Below are 18,266 nucleotides of genomic sequence, written 5' to 3'. Positions count from 1 at the left end.
GTGTGTGTGTGTGTGTGTGTATGTGTGTGTGTTGGGGGGCGGGGAGGGGTTATCTTCCTGCCCTTTTTTTGGTATCTCTCAATTTTCTTCTATCCATCTCCACTCGGTAGAAGCTGCCAAGTTTGAGAACATCTCTCATTATAAGCCCTTTAGTTATTGATTCAACAAGGAAAAGCAGTAAACATATGATAGGATGAAAGATTATGGGTTGTCATCTGCTTGCCTAGCATGACATTGCTCTCAAGTCATTCTCTATGGGAGATTAACAACAGTACACTTCCCACTTACAAACTGGAGGACTGCCATAGCATGAGACATCATCTTACATGATCAGTCCAAGAAACAAGGGTCTTGGACAATTTTAAGCCTGGTTTTTCTTTCTTCACTTTTTAAACTGGCATATATTTATTGCATATAGTGATGAATTTTATTATGGGCTTTTCATTCAAATATATTATATATTTTGACCATATTTGTCCCTGCTCTAAAAAGTAGAGACATAGGCTTAAACCTGGATTTGTTTATGTTTTTGTTGTTGTTTGCTTGCTTTAACTTTAGAAGCATACTCTCAGAAAGCAGAAGCAGATTGCTGTTATGGTCTGACTTAGGTGACCTTCTAGTCTGTGTAACTTCACCTTATACAGAGATGGTTAAGAAACAGAATATTTGGCCAAGAAAGGTGTGAGTTCCATTACTGTGTCTAATACATATTTATTCTCCTAGGCAGGATACCCTACAACCCTAAAAGAAATCAGACTTCTGTTAACACACAAGACAAGAAATTGGCCATACAGTCATGAGTTATGTTAACCCGACCTACAAAGTCTGACTTCTGCTTTTACTATTGCTGACCTCTGGCCTCCATCTTCATCTTCTATATTTTCTTTCTCAGAGGTGCTGTCTATAAACAGATAGGATTCTTGTTGATACCATGGAACCCAAACATCTGTTAAAACAATATCTGCTGCCCTATGGTCAAGACTGGGGTAGAAGAAGATGCGCAGAAAGTAAGAGAAGAAGCTGACCTGGACTCAGAACTGGACTTGTACACTAATTATTTTGTTCATGCTGAGTAGGAAGTAGGAGGATGAGTGTAATGTATAGAAATGCAGACATGACCAGAGTGAAGTGAGCAAGGGGTAGAAATGAATTCAGAAGTATATTCAGGAGCCACAGAATTCAGAATTTTGTTAGCCTTCATCAAATAAGTAGGACATAATTTTTCATAAAACGTCACTAGAGCAGTGGTTCTCAACCTTCCCAATACTGCTACCCTTTAATATAGTTATTCATATTTGTGGTGACCACAGCCCAACAATTATTTCATTGCTAATTCATAACTGTAATTTTGCTACTGATATGAATCTGATATGTAGGATATCTGATATGCGACTCACAGAGGGGTCTTGACCCACAGGTTGAGAACAACTGCACTAGAGTTAGAATAATTGAGACAAGATAATGCATGGTCTATTTTATATTTTAAAATACTAAAATGCTATAAATAAAATCATGGAACTATGATTGCAATGATTAACAGTATGCCAGGGAATAGAACTTTTAAAAAGCATTTTGATAAATAATTAATAAATAGACTGTTGCTATGGAGAGAACAATAAAGGACAAACTTAAAATCAAGGGCAACTTGTGACTCAGATAATCGCCCCCTTGGCTTTCACACATGCATGCATCTCTGTGGAAAATTGAAAGGTAATCAGATAGCCTTTAGGTGTGCCTTTGGGGACAGTATGTTCTGGAGGTAGCTCTGAACACTTACGACTGCTAAGATAAGGGCCGACACTCTCAGTAACCCTGCTCTGCATTAAAACATAAGAAACTGTTAAAGAAAGTTCTCATTTCTCAGTAAAAGTTGTGTTTGTACTATCTGTACCAGGGTGTCTATGTATCTATCTGCCCTTGGTCATTGCTCTTCTCTTCCAGAAACTCCAAGTTTTGGCTTTAGCTGCACTGGCTGCAGCAATACAGTATACCTATGAATGCATTTTTAAATGGAGGATATAAGTACTTTATATATTCACAGATATATCACAGCATCTAATTGAATTTCTATTTTTATGGTTACTAGCTTTGAGAAATACACTGTCATTAGTCAATAAAAAGGAAGAGAATATTCTTATTGTAGTGATGGTGCATTTATTTAAATTCCTCTTGGGTTCTCAATATTTATTATTTTAAATCATTTTTGAAGTTGGTGAAAATCTTTTCCCATAAAGAACTCAAGAAACTAGACATCAACAAACCAAATAATCCAATTAAAAATGGGATGCAGATCTAAACAGGGAATTCTCAACAAAGGAATCTCACATGGCAAAGAAACACTTAAAGGAGGTGGTGGCACATGCTTTTAATCCCTGCACTTGGGAGGCAAAGGCAGGTGGATCTGTGAGTTCAAGGCCAGCCTAGTCTATAGAGTGAATTCCAGGACAGCCAGGGCTACAAAGAAAAAACGACAACAAAAATGTTCAATATCCTTAGCTATCAGGGAAATGAAAATCAAAATGAATCCATCTTAAAGCTGACCAAATGGCTAAGGTCAAAACCACATAAGTGATAGCTCATGTTGATGAGATGTGAAGGCAAGGGGAATACTCCTCCATTGCTAGTGGGAGTGCAAACTTGTACAGCCACTTTGGAAATCAATATGGCAGTTTCTCAGAAAATTTGGAATGGATCTACCTCAAGACCCAGCTATACCACTCATAACCATATACCCAAAGGGCATTCCATCCTACCGCAGGACACTTGCTCAACTATGTTTATAGCAGCTTTATTCATAACAGCCAGAAACTGGAAACAATTTTGTTGTCCCCCAACAAGGAATGGATAAAGAAAATGTATATTTGCACAATGGAGTACTACTCAGCTCTTAAAAAAATAACATCATGAAAGTTGCAGGCTAATGGATGGAACTAGAAAAAGATCATTCTGAGTTCCATCTGACCCAGAAGAACAAACATGGTATGTATTCACTTATAAGTGGATGCTAGCTGTAAAGGATAACCATGCTACAATCCACAGAACCAGGGAGGCTAAGTAACAAGGAGGGCTCAAGAGGGGACACATGGATCTCCCTGAGAAGGGGAAACAGAATAAATTTCACTGGTGGATTGGGAAACGTGTGGGTATGGGAACAGGAGGGGTGTGGTTGGGGGGTGAGAGGGTACTAGGAGAGATGACTGAAATTGGGGGGCTTTTGGGAGGCAAGGTAGAAACCTAGTGCAATGAAAACTCCCAGGAATCTATGAGAGTGACCCTAGTGAAGCCTCCTAGTAATGAGGGATACAGAGTCTGAACAAACCACCTTGTGTAACCAGGCAAGGCTTCCAGTGGAGGGATCGGGAAACCAAGCTAGGCACAACCTTCTACCTGCAATTAGTCCTGCCTTTAAGATGTGCTGGGGTAGAAGTATTGCAGAAATTGTGGGAGTGACCAACCAATGACTGTTCCAACTTGAGACCCATGCCACAAGAGGGATCCCATGCCTGACACTGCATCAAGGGCCAGGAACCATAGTGGATAGCCCAGAGATCTAGGATAGAACTAAACACAACTGGAAAAAAAAGGGAAAGAAATGATTACTAATGATACCCTGCTATACTCATAGACCAGAGCTTAGCATACTTGTCATCAGAGGGGCTTCATCCATCAACAGATAGGAGCAGATGCAGAGACCCACACTAAACAGTAGGTGGGGCTTGGTTAATCCTGCAGAGGAAGGGAAGCAAGGGGCGAGAGAAGTCAAGGACAACACAAGAAAACCCACAGAATCCACAAAGAAGGGCTCATAAGGGCTCACAAGACTGAACCAACAGTCTGGGTGCCTGCATGGTTCTGACTGCACCCTTTGCATATATGTTGTAGTTGTGCAGCTTGGTGTTCTCATGGGCCCCCTATCAGTGAAAGCAAGGGCTGTGTCTGGCTCTTGTGTCTGCACTTGGGACCCTTTTCCTCTTACTGGGTTCCCTCATCCAAGTTTCATATGAGGGCATATGTCTGGTCTTATTGTAATTTGTTGTACTGTTTGGTTGATATCCCTAGGAGGCCTACCCTTTTCTGAGTGAAACAGAGAAGTAGATCTGGGTGAGAGAGGAAATAGAGGGAGGGTGGCTGGGAGGAGAGGAGGTGGGGAAATTGTGGTCAGGATGTAATATATTAGAGAAGAATAAATAAAAAGAAAAATCATTCTTGGTAATCCAAAGTTGTAACTGAATTATAGTTTTATTCAGGACCATGAAATCCAAAAATTCAAGTCCATCAACTTAAAGCACAGTCACTTCCAAGTCCTTGGGTTACTTACTTGCTTAACTTACTTTTTGTTTGGAATCTATAGTTTTTACACCAGGAAAATGTATAGTAAGACTCTGGCAGTGGCATGTGAGAGTTGTGGATTTATGTTGTTATTCAAAAGAAAACAACAGGGAAGGAAGTCACCTTGATGAATGCCATCTTGGGTACTTGAGTAAGAAAGAGTACATGTGTATACTAAAAGGTTAGAAGTTATTTTCCATTTCCTCTTGCCTGCCTGCATCTTGCAAAGTTCTCCTGCACATGGGTTAGAGTTCACTGGTTCAGCTGGTGAGCTCCATCAAGAGCATGGTATTTGATTTACTATATTTCATGCCAAACAATGTACTCAATACTTTCTGTTAAATAATGAGGGAATAGGCGAAGTGGAGAATCAGTCCCTTTCCCATCCTTCCCTAACCACAAATCTCACATGCCATGCTGAGATGTAATCTGAGTTACTGATAATATTTTCTAGTGAGAGATTTCCCAAGTTAGGGGTAATAACATTAAAGACATAACATAGGCAGGTGAAATTTTGTCTTTATTTTCCAAGAAGCAGGATTACTGGGTAATATGAATTCATTAAGGGGACATGAGCCAGGTGTCCAAGTTGAGATTGCAGTTTGGATATAGTCGTCATTTCAAAACTGGGTTGTCAGCCTCCTCCTTCTCAGGCCAGTTGGCAGCAGCGGGCAGTGGTCCAGTCTATGACTGAACACTGACAGTGGCAAGTATTTCCATTGCGGATGTCCCATGATCCACAGCCATAGCCGCAAGCACAGCCAGTGACAGCCATCCCTGCATAGTCATGTGAGACATAAAAGCCTTTAGACTGCAAGAAATGGAAGGTCCCTAGCTGTCCTTTTTTCTTCTAAGAGGTGCATAGGTAGATCTAGGTTTTGCAGGGCATAAAGCTCTTCAAACTTCAGAATTCTCTTCAAGCAAATGAAATGCAAAAATGACTTAAATTGAAGGACTTGGAAGGTGGATGTCACTGTCTTTCAGTAGATGGCAATTTCACCCCTGTTCTGGCCCCCTGTTCACCAATATATGGGATAGATTAGGAAATAAAGGAAGGCCATATCCATGACTAGACAATCAAGGGACAAGAAGGATGGGCATATACGGGCATGAAGGAAGAGGTTATAGGAAGAGCAGAACCCTAGAGTCCTTCAGCAGCATCCTTAAGGTAACAAACAACTAGGAAGGGATGTCTAGGCACCTGGCACTATGCCTCAGCTCCATGGAAACAGAAACCTGAGTTAGGAGAAGGCAATATTAGGGAATTGATGGACACAGGGATACCTTATTCACAAATTGTCCTCAAGGAGATACTCACCAGCAGGACAGGAGGCTAGTCTGCTTCTATCTGTCACACTAGTGCAGGAGAGAGTCCTAGTCACAGTGGAGGTACACTCACCTGAGTAAGAGGAAAAAAGTGATATTGCCCATGATCTTTCTCACATTCCATTATAAGTCCTCTTCTACCTTGGGGGTGTCACTGTTTCCATAAGTAGTCTACTCACTAACTTTTAAGATTTAGTTTCTTCATTTGTGAAGAGAAAGTAGTAGAAAGTAAAGTGTTCTTACCTCCTAACGTGGCTATGAAAATTAAATGAACTAACTAAAAGCTTAGTATTATACCTGTTTCATAGTGTGTTCATAAATTACAGGACCTATGCTCCTTGTCTTCATCATCATCAAGAACATTGATCTCTTACCTAAGGGTTCAAAAGGGTAGAGTACTGAAGAAATCCCTGGTCAGGAAGGCAGGGATGAAGTGGACTGAACAGGGGTTGAGATCTTAGAGTGGGGTACAGAGATTTTAGGCTTTATCAACAGTCAGCACGAGCAAGGATTAGGTTATGGTTTCTCCTACTCATCTCATACCTCCACAGCCCAATTCCTTGATCTTTTTCTCCAGGAGAGAATCTAAGGTCTCAGTGTTCACTGGGATCATCAGCTGGAGAAGGGAGATGGTGATGAGAAGGGAGCAGATTGTAGTCTTCATCCTGTTGAAAGTCATTGTCCTGAGATGGGAAGAAAAAGGCAGAGAAGATGAGATCACTGAGCTCTGGCATGGCTGTGAGGGAAAGGAAATATTCCGGAGAGAGAAGGGAGCAGGCAACAGGAGTCACCAGACTGTAACTGTTTTAGCCATTTAGAGAAGCGGAGAAGGTTCCCAAGAGCTGACTGACTCACCAGAAGCTCAGGAGTGGTTCCAGGGCTTAACCAGATGAGATGCTTTCATACACTGTGGGATGGCTGACCTGGGCACCCTTAATATATACAAGCACACCTCAATGGGGTAAACACTTTCAGTACATTTTGACAGCCCGGATGTCTTGTATAGCAATTTCCTGTGAATTAAGACACTTGTCTAAAGAAGAAGAGGTGAGGTTCATAAGACTGAGGAAGTCAACCCTCTTCACTTGTTTTGAAAAGCTGAAACTTACACAAGATTCACACCCTCCCCCAAAGTTATAGGAGAAGTAATCAGCTGTTGACTCTGACCAGCTGAACGGCCCACGGTGACTCTTGAAACATTGTTTCATTTTTAGGTACAAGACTGCTTGAGACCACAAAGGCTACTTATACTCACCTTCAAAGGTTTTATTCTCCTAAACAAAGTTGTTTCAAAAACAGGTATATGGTGATGGATGTTGACTCCCTTCTCTCCTGCTAGGTAATTGATATTTATTATAAAACTAAACAGGAACCTGTGGGAGTTAAGAAAAAGAATTCGGACAAATGCTAATGTTTTCATAGTACATCTCTCAACATACTTATCATGGGAGTTACACACATTGACATAGTCCTCTGCAGTCAGATTCCATCATTATTACTCTGCCTTTTCCATGCCAAACCCCAGTAAAGAGTGGGACATTGAACAGAATGGCCATGATCTACTGTCACTTGTGCAAACCTGGGTGTTTTGCCCACAGATTATCATCTAGGAGCTAGCTCTACTCTCAAAACTTCTGCTTTTCGTTGCTGTACTTCCTCTCTGGAGTTTAGAATTTCAAGTACAGAATTACGGGACAGCTTGAACAAACATTTCTTATTGAAGCTGACTGATGCCAACTGAGACATCTGGGATGTGATCCCAGCGTTCCCTGTTAACAAGTTTGGCACAAGGCTCCATAATGTCCCAATTCCCTATTCCTGGCAGGTACAAATTTTGTTCACATTCTCAGTTCTCATTAACTCCACTCTCTCATCAATTATTAATAAGTTATATTTAAACAAACCTAGAAAGGACCCAGATCACATTGGGGGATGTCACTGTTTGGTGGCATGGAGCCTGACTTCTTTGTCAAGTATGGCTTGGAAGCCTAGTCCTAGGACTGGAGGACTGAGCACCATGTTCAAAAGATAGAAAAACTGGAGAGTAACTGCAATGCTTGCTTTTGGAAAGATTTTTTATCTATCTATCTATCTATCTATCTATCTATCTATCTATCTATCTATCTATTTTTATTTCAGGTCAAGTTCCAAGCATGCCACTTGACCAGGAGTACAATACAAGAAATTGGGAACAGAGCAGACCCTGGAGCAAAGTAAATGTAAAAAAAAAATGCTGGGAACCAAGTAAGAAAGTCTAATCTCAATGCAAATTTAGTCTGAGAGCTTGGCCTGCATAGTGTTTAAATAAGTTAAATTAGTTATCATTTAAGCAGTAAGGTATCCCCATTCGAAGGGAGAGCCACAGCTCCTCCTCAATTTAACTCTAGCTTGTGTCAAGTTGACAAAAACCCCAACCAGGACAATTGACCCATGTCAACTTGATATACAAACACATCATTATTCACCTCTCACTGTTCCTTTATTGTTTATCTCTAAAGTCTCCTACTAATATTAATATCACAATATAAAACATAAATAACTTTAAAGTACCTCATGTGTCCTTATCTCATGCAAGGGAAACTGTTCTATCTGGAGCTCTGCCCCAAGAACTAAACTCACCCTGGAGAAAAATTCTTATTCCACATTTATGTTTTGGCACTTAATCCCCATTAACCCATCTCTCTCTCTCTCTCTCTCTCTCTCTCTCTCTCTCTCTCTCTCTCTCTCTCTCTCTCTTTCTCTGTCTCTATCTCTGTGTATGTATGTCTGTATGTGTCTCTGTGAGTGTGTGTGTGTTTGTGTGTCTGTGTCTGTGTGTGTTTATGTGCATGTGTGTACATATATGATCAGGCTGGAAGTCAACTGTGACATTGTCCTCAGGTTTAGACAACCTTGGTCTCTCACTTTGACTGACACTTGCCAATTCAGTTACTCTGGCTAGGCAGTAAGTCCCAGGAATCTGCCTGTCTATGCCATTTCAACACTGGGATTACTAGCATGCACTAGGATGTCTGGCTAGATGATGTGAGTTTTATATATAAAAAGTAGGTTCTTCATGAGTTTTAGCTTTGAAGAACCTACTGCCATAATTAAGGAGATGGAGAGAGATTTTTAGTATAGTTATACTCAATTTATTTTAATTTGGTTTAAGTTACCAATAACCATACCACTATTAATTACTTAAAATTATTTTGGTAGTCTAAAGTTGACACATGAATTTTATACTCCTGTGAAGGCTCAAAGTTGGAAGCCCCCCAAATTACAGGATACTTAATTCCCAATCATTTGTTTACATTCTTAACATTATCATCAATATTTTAATTATTTTTTGCTTTGGAATTCTGTAAGTTTTTAATGCCCCAGTGAGAGGCGATATTGTAATTCTCAGTGACAGGTGAGGACCGTGCTGTTCTTTTGATATATGTGAGACATGTGATTGAAAAGGAAGTCACATTAAAGCCATCACAGGCACTTGAATTGGAAGGAGATTTCATACATGCTGAACAGTTAGTACATAGTTATTTTAAATTTTCTGCATCTGCCCATACTTTGCAGTCTTCCAAATCTCACTGTTGTAGATGTTGGTTCTCATAAAAGCATGCTGCGCCACTTCTCTGTATTTCATGCCATCCAATATACTTATAGTTTTTTTTTTTTTTTATTAAAATGGGGGAGTTGGAGAATTGGATGGGGGAGGACCATTGTTCCCGTTCTTTCTGTATCTTTCCTGACCACCCATCTCGGATACAGTGAGATGAAATCATTGAGATCCTGAATATGTTTTCTGGCATTAGACACCGCAAGCCAGGAGTAATAACATTGAGACATAAACATAGATGAGTGCAAATCTGTCTTTATTACTTAAGAAGCAGGAATACCGTGTAATAGGAATTCAGCACAAGGACAATCAGTCAGGCTTTCTGGGAGAGATCACAGTTGCTTTACAATCATCATTTCAAAACTAGATTCTCAGCCTCCTCATTCTCAGGCCAGTTGGCAGCAGCGGGCAAGAGTCCAGTCAATAATTGGACACAGGCAGTGGCAAACATTTTCGTTCTGGACATTCCATGATCCACAAGCAAAGCCACAAGAACATCCAGTAGCAATCATCCCTGTGTGGTTGTGTGAGATAAAGACATCAGAGACCTTGGACCAAAAGAAATGCAGAGTCCCTAATTGTTCTCCCTAGAAAGCTCATGCACAGAGCTACATTTTGTGGGACATAAAACTAAATCACTTTTGAGGGTTTTCTTAAAGAAAAAAACTCATTTAAATGAAAAGACTAGTAATTTCACTGTTTTTCAATTGATGGAAAATTCACCTCTGTACTGGCTCCTCTTCTACCACTACAAGGGAATAGAATGGGAAACTAAGAGGGCCATATCAATGACCACATAGTTTAGGTCCACGAAGACTGTCATATGTGAACATGAAGGAAGATGTGACAAGACAAACAAATAGCATCCTTAAGGACTGAAAACCTAGAAGTGATGACTAATCTCCTGGAACTACACCTCATCTCCATGGATTTGGAAACCTGAGATAGGAGAAGGTGCTATTAGGGAATTGATGGGGTGGACACAGGGACACCTGATTCACAAATTCTCCTTCAGGAGTTACTCACCAGCAGGACAGGAGGCTAGGTTGCCTGAAGCCTTCACACTAGTGCAGGAGAATGTCTGAGTCACAGTAGAGGGACGGTGACCTGAGTAAGACAAAAAAAAGTGATATTGCCCATGATCTTTGCATATGAATGTTTTTTAAATTCCTCTTCTATCTTGGGGGTATCACTGTTTCCATAAGTAGTCCTCTCACTAAATTTTAAGATTTAGTTTCTTCATTTGTAAAAAGAAATTAATAGAAGTAAACAATACATACTTCATAATGTGGCTATGAAAATTACACAAACACACTGAAAGCTTAATATTACACCTGTTTCATGATGTGTTCATAAAATATAGGACATATGCTCCTTTTCTTCATCATCATCAAGAACATTGAGTTCTTATCTAAGAGTACAAAAGGGTAGGCTATTGAGTAGAGCCCTAGTCAGGGAGGCAGGGATGAAGTGGACTGAACAGAGGTGGAGATCTTAGTGTGAGGGACGAGGGGTTTTTGGTTTATCAACAGACAGCATGAGCAAGAATTAGGCTATTGTTTCTCCTACTCATTTTATACCTCCATAGCTGAGAGCTTCCTTGAGCTTCTTCATGATAGAGTCTAAGGACTCCTCAGTGTTCACTGGGATCATCAGCTGGAGAAGTGAGATTATGAGGAGAAGGGTGCAGGTTGTAGTCTTCATCCTGTTGAAAGTCAATGTCCTGGGCCTGGAAGAGAAAAACAAAGAAGATGAGATCCCTGAGTTCAAGCATGGCTGTGAGAGAAAGGAAATATTCTGGAGAGAGAAGGGAGGAAGCAACAGAAGTAAGCAGACTGTAACTGTTTTAGCCATTTGGAGAAGCACCGAAGGTTCCCAAGAGCTGACTCACCAGAAGCTCAGGAGTAGTTCCAGGGCCTGACCAGATGAGATGCTTAAAGAGACTGTGGGATAGTTGATCAGGACACCCTTAATATGTTCAAGCACACTCTAGTGACATGAATGCTTTCCATACATCTTAATAGTCCAGGTGTCTTGTATGACAAATTCATGTGAATTAAGACACTTGGCTAAAGTAGAAGAGGTGGGGTTCATGAGTCTGAGGAAGTCAACCTTCATAGCTTATCTGAATTAGCTGAAAGTTACAAGACTCACATCCCCTCACAAAGTTATAGGAGAAGCAATCAGCTGTTAACTCTGCTAAGTTGAACTGCTAAGGGAAGACTCTTGGTCCCATGGAAGTACCTGGAAATTTTGCAGAGAGTTCTAAAGATGCAGTATCAGGGATTGTAAAACACTCTGTTGTGAACATTTTAGTAATGAAGCTGCACTCATATTGTCCCAACTCCTGAAATTAACACACATGCACACACACACACACACACACACACACACACACACACACACACACACACAGAAGAGATAGAGACAGACAAACAGAGAATGTGTTCTGAATCCTGAAAAAAAGTCTCACACAGCACACTTGGTACAAGAATAGAACCAAAACAGAACTAAAGCAGTTAGGACAGAATGGCTTCATGTCTCTACAATAGATGCTGAGACTTTTCCCCACATGGTGTAAGCATACCTCTTAATGTTGTGAGACTCCAGAGCAAAACCACCACAGAGCCAATATCCGATGCAAACACACAAGCACAGGGTTTTATTGATTACAAACCCAGGCTTGTTCCTTATTCCAGCACTCTGACAAGGCAGAAGGAGGAGGAGGACAGCCCTGAGCTCTCAGAGTGAAGGGTTTTTAAAGGGAAAAACCACAGGCAGGGTGGTACAAGCCATTGCGTCATAGGCTTGGGTGAGGATATGTAAACTTTGAATCCAAAGGTTGGGGTCCAGAGGAATTTTTCAAAAACAAATGTTATCAAAAGGATATTTGGAGACTGCTGACATTGTCCAATGATAATTGGGGCCAACAGATGTCATTTATCAAATTACTCATTGGCCAGCCCATCCTGGTGGGGTACCTTGAACTATGCCCTAGCTCTTTGTGATTTTCCTTGGAGCTGTTTGAGGGTTTTTACTGGAAGTAAGTTCAGCTCCTGGCCAAGTGCTGTTTGAAATGGAATTTTCTTTAAAATAGAGTTTGTCTTGCTCTCACAGTGTGTTTGAGGAATCTCAGTGGACCCTCCAAAATGTTGTACCTAGAGTCCCCCAAAGACCTTCAAGAGACCAAATCCAATGCAAAAGCAAAGAGTCTTTTTACTGTTGAGAGTTACCCCAGTCCTCTCCATCAGTCTGATGCAGCAGCAGATCAGGAGAGACTCCAAGTAGCAAAAGGGCAGGATATTTATAGGGAGTAAAGCAAGGAGTTGTCTTGGGGTCTACAGACTACACAGGAACAGACCCAGGATTGGTTTATGCAAATGGCAATCATGTATGTAACTTTTAATTAGGTAGGCTTAGTTGGGGGTTACAGTTATCCATTTTTGGGCAGGCCTGGAAAGTCCTAGACCTTGTCCTTGAGCTGCTATGGAGGCTGGCTGGCCTAGCTCATACAGACTATGGGGGCTGGCTGGCCTCACTCATACAGACTTAGGTGGCTGGCTCAGTGGCCCAGGCTTGGTGTGTCCTATCTCCCTGTCCCTGCTGGTAGGGATATCAGGGATTAATTGTCTTTTGTTCATGGCCTTCTCAGAAACTGCTTTCTCAGTCTCAGGAAGCTGAAATTGAGGCCTGATCACTGAGAGAAGACTGAGCAGCCTGTTATGGTCCTGTCATTACCCTATTGAGTAGTATATCATCTCCAATCTTGAAGATGTTTCTTTTTGGTACAAGACTTTATCATCAGGGTAGTAGATTATTTTGGTGACTAATGGGACCAGGATGTAACAGGTTTTTGTTTGTTTGCTTTGATCTAAAACTTGAACATTAATATAGGGGGTCAAGCCACAAGTCTATTTCCATCAGGTATCCTCCAGTGGGATCAGGGAGCTAGCTCCCATGGATTCTGAGTGAGATTACAGAGGTTCATATAGACATGTAGAGGTTGTTTCAAACAGAGACCATTTCACATTATCAACTGCAAAGTGAGCCTCCTCTTATTAGGTTGTTGCCATCTGTAAGTGTATCATTGCTTTGGTCCAGGGGCTGATATTGGGATTCTAGCAACATCAGTTTAATGGTACCCAGACAAGAATCATCATTTAGTTAAGGCATCAATGACATAAGAGCCAACAACAATTAGTAGAAGCAGAAGGGCCAAAAGCCCTGTGATGGCTCACAGAGTTTCTTATCCTGAAGGAACTTGGAAATGAGGATGGGGACCAGTTATTATTTTGTCTCAGATTTCCTGTGACAAGAAATTCCCTTTTGATCTAACATTCCAGGGGCGGGGAAACAAGGGCGACATTTCCTGTTGATGTTGGGACATTGTTGTCAGGGCCCTAAAAGGCTAGAATATTAGTCAAAGGCAAGGAGGGAATTTAGAAGCATTTGGTTCATTGACCAGCTGAAGAGATGGCATTTATATCTGGTGGATTGGTCCATATCAGCCTTTAGTAAATCCGGGGCTCCAAGTCATTTGGAGTAGGTTGTCTCTAGCCAATGGTGCTTGGATGTGTCTGTCAGCCAAGTGGAAACCTGTTGAGACAGATATGAACTAGGAACAGGAGTTAAAATTTATGAACTTGTTTGGAGCTTTCAGATCCATAGTCTCAGTAATTGAGGAAGGGGAGGATCCCCAAGTTCAGGAGATGGAACAATACCATCCTCAGGAATAGACAGGTGAGGAAATTTAGGCTGTATTTATCTGGGATCCTTTTGACCTGTGAGAAATAAATCCAAGTTTTATGCCTTTCCTGATTGTTTTTGAAGTTTATGTGAATTTCTATTTCATGAAAAGTCATAAAAGTTCCTGATAGATTAGCATTCTCAATCTGTATTGAAATCCATGTTGTAGAAAAAGCAGGTAACAGGTATCTGTAAAACAACAAGAGTAGACGCATACCATTGAGTCCTAGCAAAAGCTATAGATTTGGGTTTTAAAAAATGTAATTTATTTTTTCTGTCTAAAGAACCAGGTATAAATTGGACTGAAATGTCTTTGGCCTGATGAAAAGCATCTGTAAGTCTATACTCAGCAGGTAACCAAAAGAAATCTAAAATCTTGAGCTCATAGCCCAAATAGTAAGCAGTCATTGCTCTATTAGCTTGTCAGAATACTATTAATGTTAAATTCTGAATTTTTGAAGTTTCAATGCAACGATAGTATGGCGAAGGAAAGAAATTTCATAATATCTTTTATATATTTTTCTCAGATCTTTATACCTTTTAGACCCTTACACTTTATTAATTACTGGAAATATAAGCAGTTATTATTTAAGAACAGTCACTTCAAATTACGTTTGAAACCCATTTATCCCTTATTATGAAGCTTGTGAGTCAGGCAAACCTGTTTGTCTCTTCTTTTTTTCAGGAGACCTAGTAGCATTAATTAATTAATGCACTGATCAATGAACTAATGAGGTGGCTGCAACCTTGTGGAAGACTCTGATTATCTGATGGTGCTAAGCTGACAAAGCTATATCTAGCCCAGTCATCAGTGCCATCAAAGATCTGAGAAGGATAAATTTTATCTGAGTGCAGACTTCCAAATATTAAAAAAAAAAAAAAAAAGACAGAGACTATCCATTACCCAGACTGCCATCATCCCAGGCTCCTGTAGTCTTCATAGCATTGGCAGGACAGGTGTCAGGATAGCATCCGTTTTCAGCTGCAGGCCCATAAGGTAAAAGTTCTCAAATGGAGGAAGTCCCTGGGGAAGACTGATCTTATTTTGTCAGTGTCTCATTTATCCAGTCTGGGCCAGATTCCTGGCAGCAGGTGTTGAGTCGGGGCATCTTGCCCAGTGGTCAGTGTTGTCAACAATTCAGGTGGCTTTATCTTGTTATTCCATATCTTCTTTGGAGGCCTTGGGAGTCATTGCTAGGATCTGAGAGTCTCTGTTTGTATATAGTAAGCTTTTTATCAAATAATATAAATGCCATATTCATCAGATCTTTGATGGGTTTGAGGACCATTATCTATTCAATATATCTGAGCTAAATAAATCTTGAAAGCATCTCTAAGTTTGGTAACAGTAACCAGGCTAATTTGTTATCCTATAGATACATTAGTCAAATGGATCTCTAGGTTCTGTTTTTTTCTTGTAAGTATATTTTATAAGCATTTTTCATATGTATATATGTATATATCTATATCTATAAGCAGTTAGATTGCAGTTTTCTTTAGAGACCGTAGATGGGATATTGACAGTTTTAAGAAAGAGGTTTGGATTTCTCTATGGAACTCTGAATACCTAAGAGCTTTAGCCTTGTCATTTCATAGGAGACCTAACATATAGAGTCCTACAACCCAGAGGCCTGTAATATGAAGATGAATTATTAACCTGTAGTTTGGACCTTAGTCCTCCTCTCTCCTGTAAAGAGCATGATTTCATTTTTAATATAAATATTTTGCAATGAAGAATCATCAGTTTTTTTTCTAAATGAAGAAAACTAATCTGAATTAACCCAACATGGTTAAATTCCCAATATATTTTATAGTTTTTTTTTAAATTCGGCATAGTTTATATCCCTTCTGGCCTTTTATAATTTTCCATGTATCTTTAGGTCAGGCCTTTTGCTATTCTAGTACAGCCAGACGTAGAAAATTTTCTTTTTTCCCTTTCCTTTTATTTTTTCAGTCTTATGCCTTCTCTTGCTTTTCAGATGACATACCAATTCTCATCAAAGTCCTTTCCTGTGGTTTCTAGCCCAGCAGTTTAGAATATTGTATAGGTATAACATTTCAAATAAGAATAGAAATATATAAGCATATATTATAATAAAACATATTTGCATTAGTATATAAAAACCTGTACAATGTGAAACATTTTATATTAGCAGAAGTCTTTTATCCTAATCAATAGTAATTTGTAACCAATTTTCTTGAATGATGGCAAGTATTTGTAACCCACTGAATTCAAATGACCAAAATCCATGTATTTTATTTTTCTGTTTCCTGTGGAAATAAAAGCATAATGTTATAATGTATCTTTGACTTTTATTTTAAAGTCAGAGCTTTTCAAAGTATGCAGGCTAGTAATTTAATATTTTTTTCAAGCAGTATCAGGACAGAGAAGGGTTAAGATGGGAAGTTGCTGGCCAGCAGAAGAGACCTTGACTTTATCATAGTAAAAAAGAACTTGGCTTAGGAAGGAAGGGAGGGAGAGCAGTAGGCATAGAGTATGTCTTTGGCTTCCAGTGTTCCTGAAAAAAAATTGTTAACTCCTCTCACTATAATAATTAACAATTAATCCCAGAGTCTCTGTTCGGTGTTTAAGCAGCTTGTCAATTGTAGGCAGTCAACTCCTTGCTGCCCACCTGCACTGAGAGTGCACACCCCTACCCTCTGTGAGAGCCATTGACTAGCTGCAGGCTTTTCCTGCAAGTCAAGACCAGCCCCAACCTGTGCTGCAGGCCTGATAGCAAGAGAGCTACAGAGGGAGGTGACCATGCTATGCCTCTCTGTCCTTCTCTTCCAGGCAAACGAGGGAGGTTAGGAGACAGAAAGAAGTAACAAAACTTAGACATAAGTACCATTACACTAGCACTGAGTATACGTCTTCACTCTCAGTTAGTGAGCCCTATCTAACAGATGGCTTCTCTTGCAGTACCCAAGCCCAACCTGGCAGGAGCTACCTGCTTAACTCAGTTCAGTCAGGGGGACCTAGTCCCCTTAAACATATGGAACAGAATAGTAACATAGTAACAGTCAGAACACAGACCAAGACCAAGACATCAGTTTGCTGTTGAGACCTGCTCAGCCTCTCCAGAGGAACCAAGGGAATCCAATACACAGCAGAAGGATCTCCTGACCCACCAGAAGACCCCTTGAACATCTCCAGAAACCCCAACCAGCAATCAGCCATATGTCCACCATAGATCTTATGTGGGCTTCACAGACAGAGCTCCCACTGCCACAAATGGCCAGAAACAGAAACCAGAAGCCCAAAACTGGGAAAATTCAAAAGTTACTTGATACTAGGTGCCATAAAACTCAAAGGATGGTGGTCTTGGTGGTGTTGTGCCCACATTGTGAGACCACAGAACCAATATCTGATGCAAACACAGGGTTTTATTGATTACAAACCCAGGTTTGTTCCATATTCCAGCAGTCTGACACAGCAGGTGGAGGAGGAGGATAGCCCTGAGCTCTCAGAGTGAAGGGTTTTTAAAGGGAAAAACCACAGGCAGGGTGGTACAAGCCATTGCGTCATAGGCTTGGGTGAGGGTATGTAACCTTTAAATCCAATGATTGGGGTCCAGAGGAATTTTTCAACTACAAGAGTTATCAGAAGGACATATGGAGCCTGCTGACATTGTCCAAGGACATTTGGAGCCAACAGATGTTATTTATCCAAATTACTCATTGGCCAGCCCATCCTGGTGGGGTTCCTTGACCTATGCCCTAGCTGTTTGTGATATTTCTTGGAGCTGTTTGAGGTTTTTTACTGGAAGTAAGTTCAGCTCCTGGCCAAGTGCTGTTTGAAGTGGAATTTTCTTTTTTTTTTTTTTTTTTAAAGATTTATTTATTTATTATGTATACAGTGTTCTGCCTACATACATGCTTGCAGGCCAGAAGAGGGCACCAGATCTCATTACAGATGGTTGTGAGCCACCATGTGGTTGCTGGGAATTGAACTCAGGACCTCTGGAAGAACAGCCAGTGCTCTTAACCCCTGAGCCATCTCTCCAGCCCGGAATTTTCTTTAAAATAGAGTTTGTCTTGCTCTCACAGTGTGTTTGAGGAATCTCAGTGGACCCTCCAAAATGTTGTACCTAGAGTCCCCCAAAGACCTTCAAGAGACCAAATCCAATGCAAAAGCAAAGAGTCTTTTTACTGTTGAGAATTACCCCAGTCCTCTCCATCAGTCTGATGCAGCAGCAGATCAGGAGAGACTCCAAGCGGCAAAAGGGCAGGGTATTTATAGGGAGTAAAGCAAGGGGGTGTCTTG

At 40.5% G+C, this 18,266-nt stretch overlaps 2 protein-coding genes across 2 annotated transcripts; both read right to left on the bottom strand.

The window, feature by feature from the left end:
- Window positions 1-4,830: 4,830 nt before the first annotated feature.
- LOC128111515 (resistin-like gamma) lies at window positions 4,831-6,773 on the bottom strand. The gene is made up of 4 exons (XM_052739764.1): window positions 6,511-6,773; window positions 6,199-6,338; window positions 5,648-5,728; window positions 4,831-5,106 (listed from the first exon to the last, which is right to left on the bottom strand). Exons 2-4 carry the CDS (start codon window positions 6,332-6,334, stop codon window positions 4,979-4,981), a joined length of 345 nt encoding a protein of 114 aa, XP_052595724.1. The 5' UTR covers window positions 6,335-6,338; window positions 6,511-6,773; the 3' UTR covers window positions 4,831-4,978.
- A 2,719-nt stretch (window positions 6,774-9,492) lies between these two features.
- LOC128112083 (resistin-like gamma) lies at window positions 9,493-12,051 on the bottom strand. The gene is made up of 4 exons (XM_052740831.1): window positions 11,841-12,051; window positions 10,834-10,982; window positions 10,280-10,360; window positions 9,493-9,767 (listed from the first exon to the last, which is right to left on the bottom strand). The coding sequence occupies exons 2-4, from the start codon at window positions 10,955-10,957 to the stop codon at window positions 9,640-9,642; spliced, it is 333 nt and encodes a 110-aa protein (XP_052596791.1). The 5' UTR covers window positions 10,958-10,982; window positions 11,841-12,051; the 3' UTR covers window positions 9,493-9,639.
- Between the last annotated feature and the right edge of the window lie 6,215 nt (window positions 12,052-18,266).

This window comes from Peromyscus californicus, unplaced genomic scaffold (assembly GCF_007827085.1).
Source record: "Peromyscus californicus insignis strain IS unplaced genomic scaffold, ASM782708v3 Scaffold_16__1_contigs__length_79575227, whole genome shotgun sequence".
Classification (NCBI taxonomy): domain Eukaryota; kingdom Metazoa; phylum Chordata; class Mammalia; order Rodentia; family Cricetidae; genus Peromyscus; species Peromyscus californicus.
The sequence above is the reverse complement of the archived record's forward strand: the minus strand, read 5'-3'. Positions and strand labels throughout refer to the sequence as shown.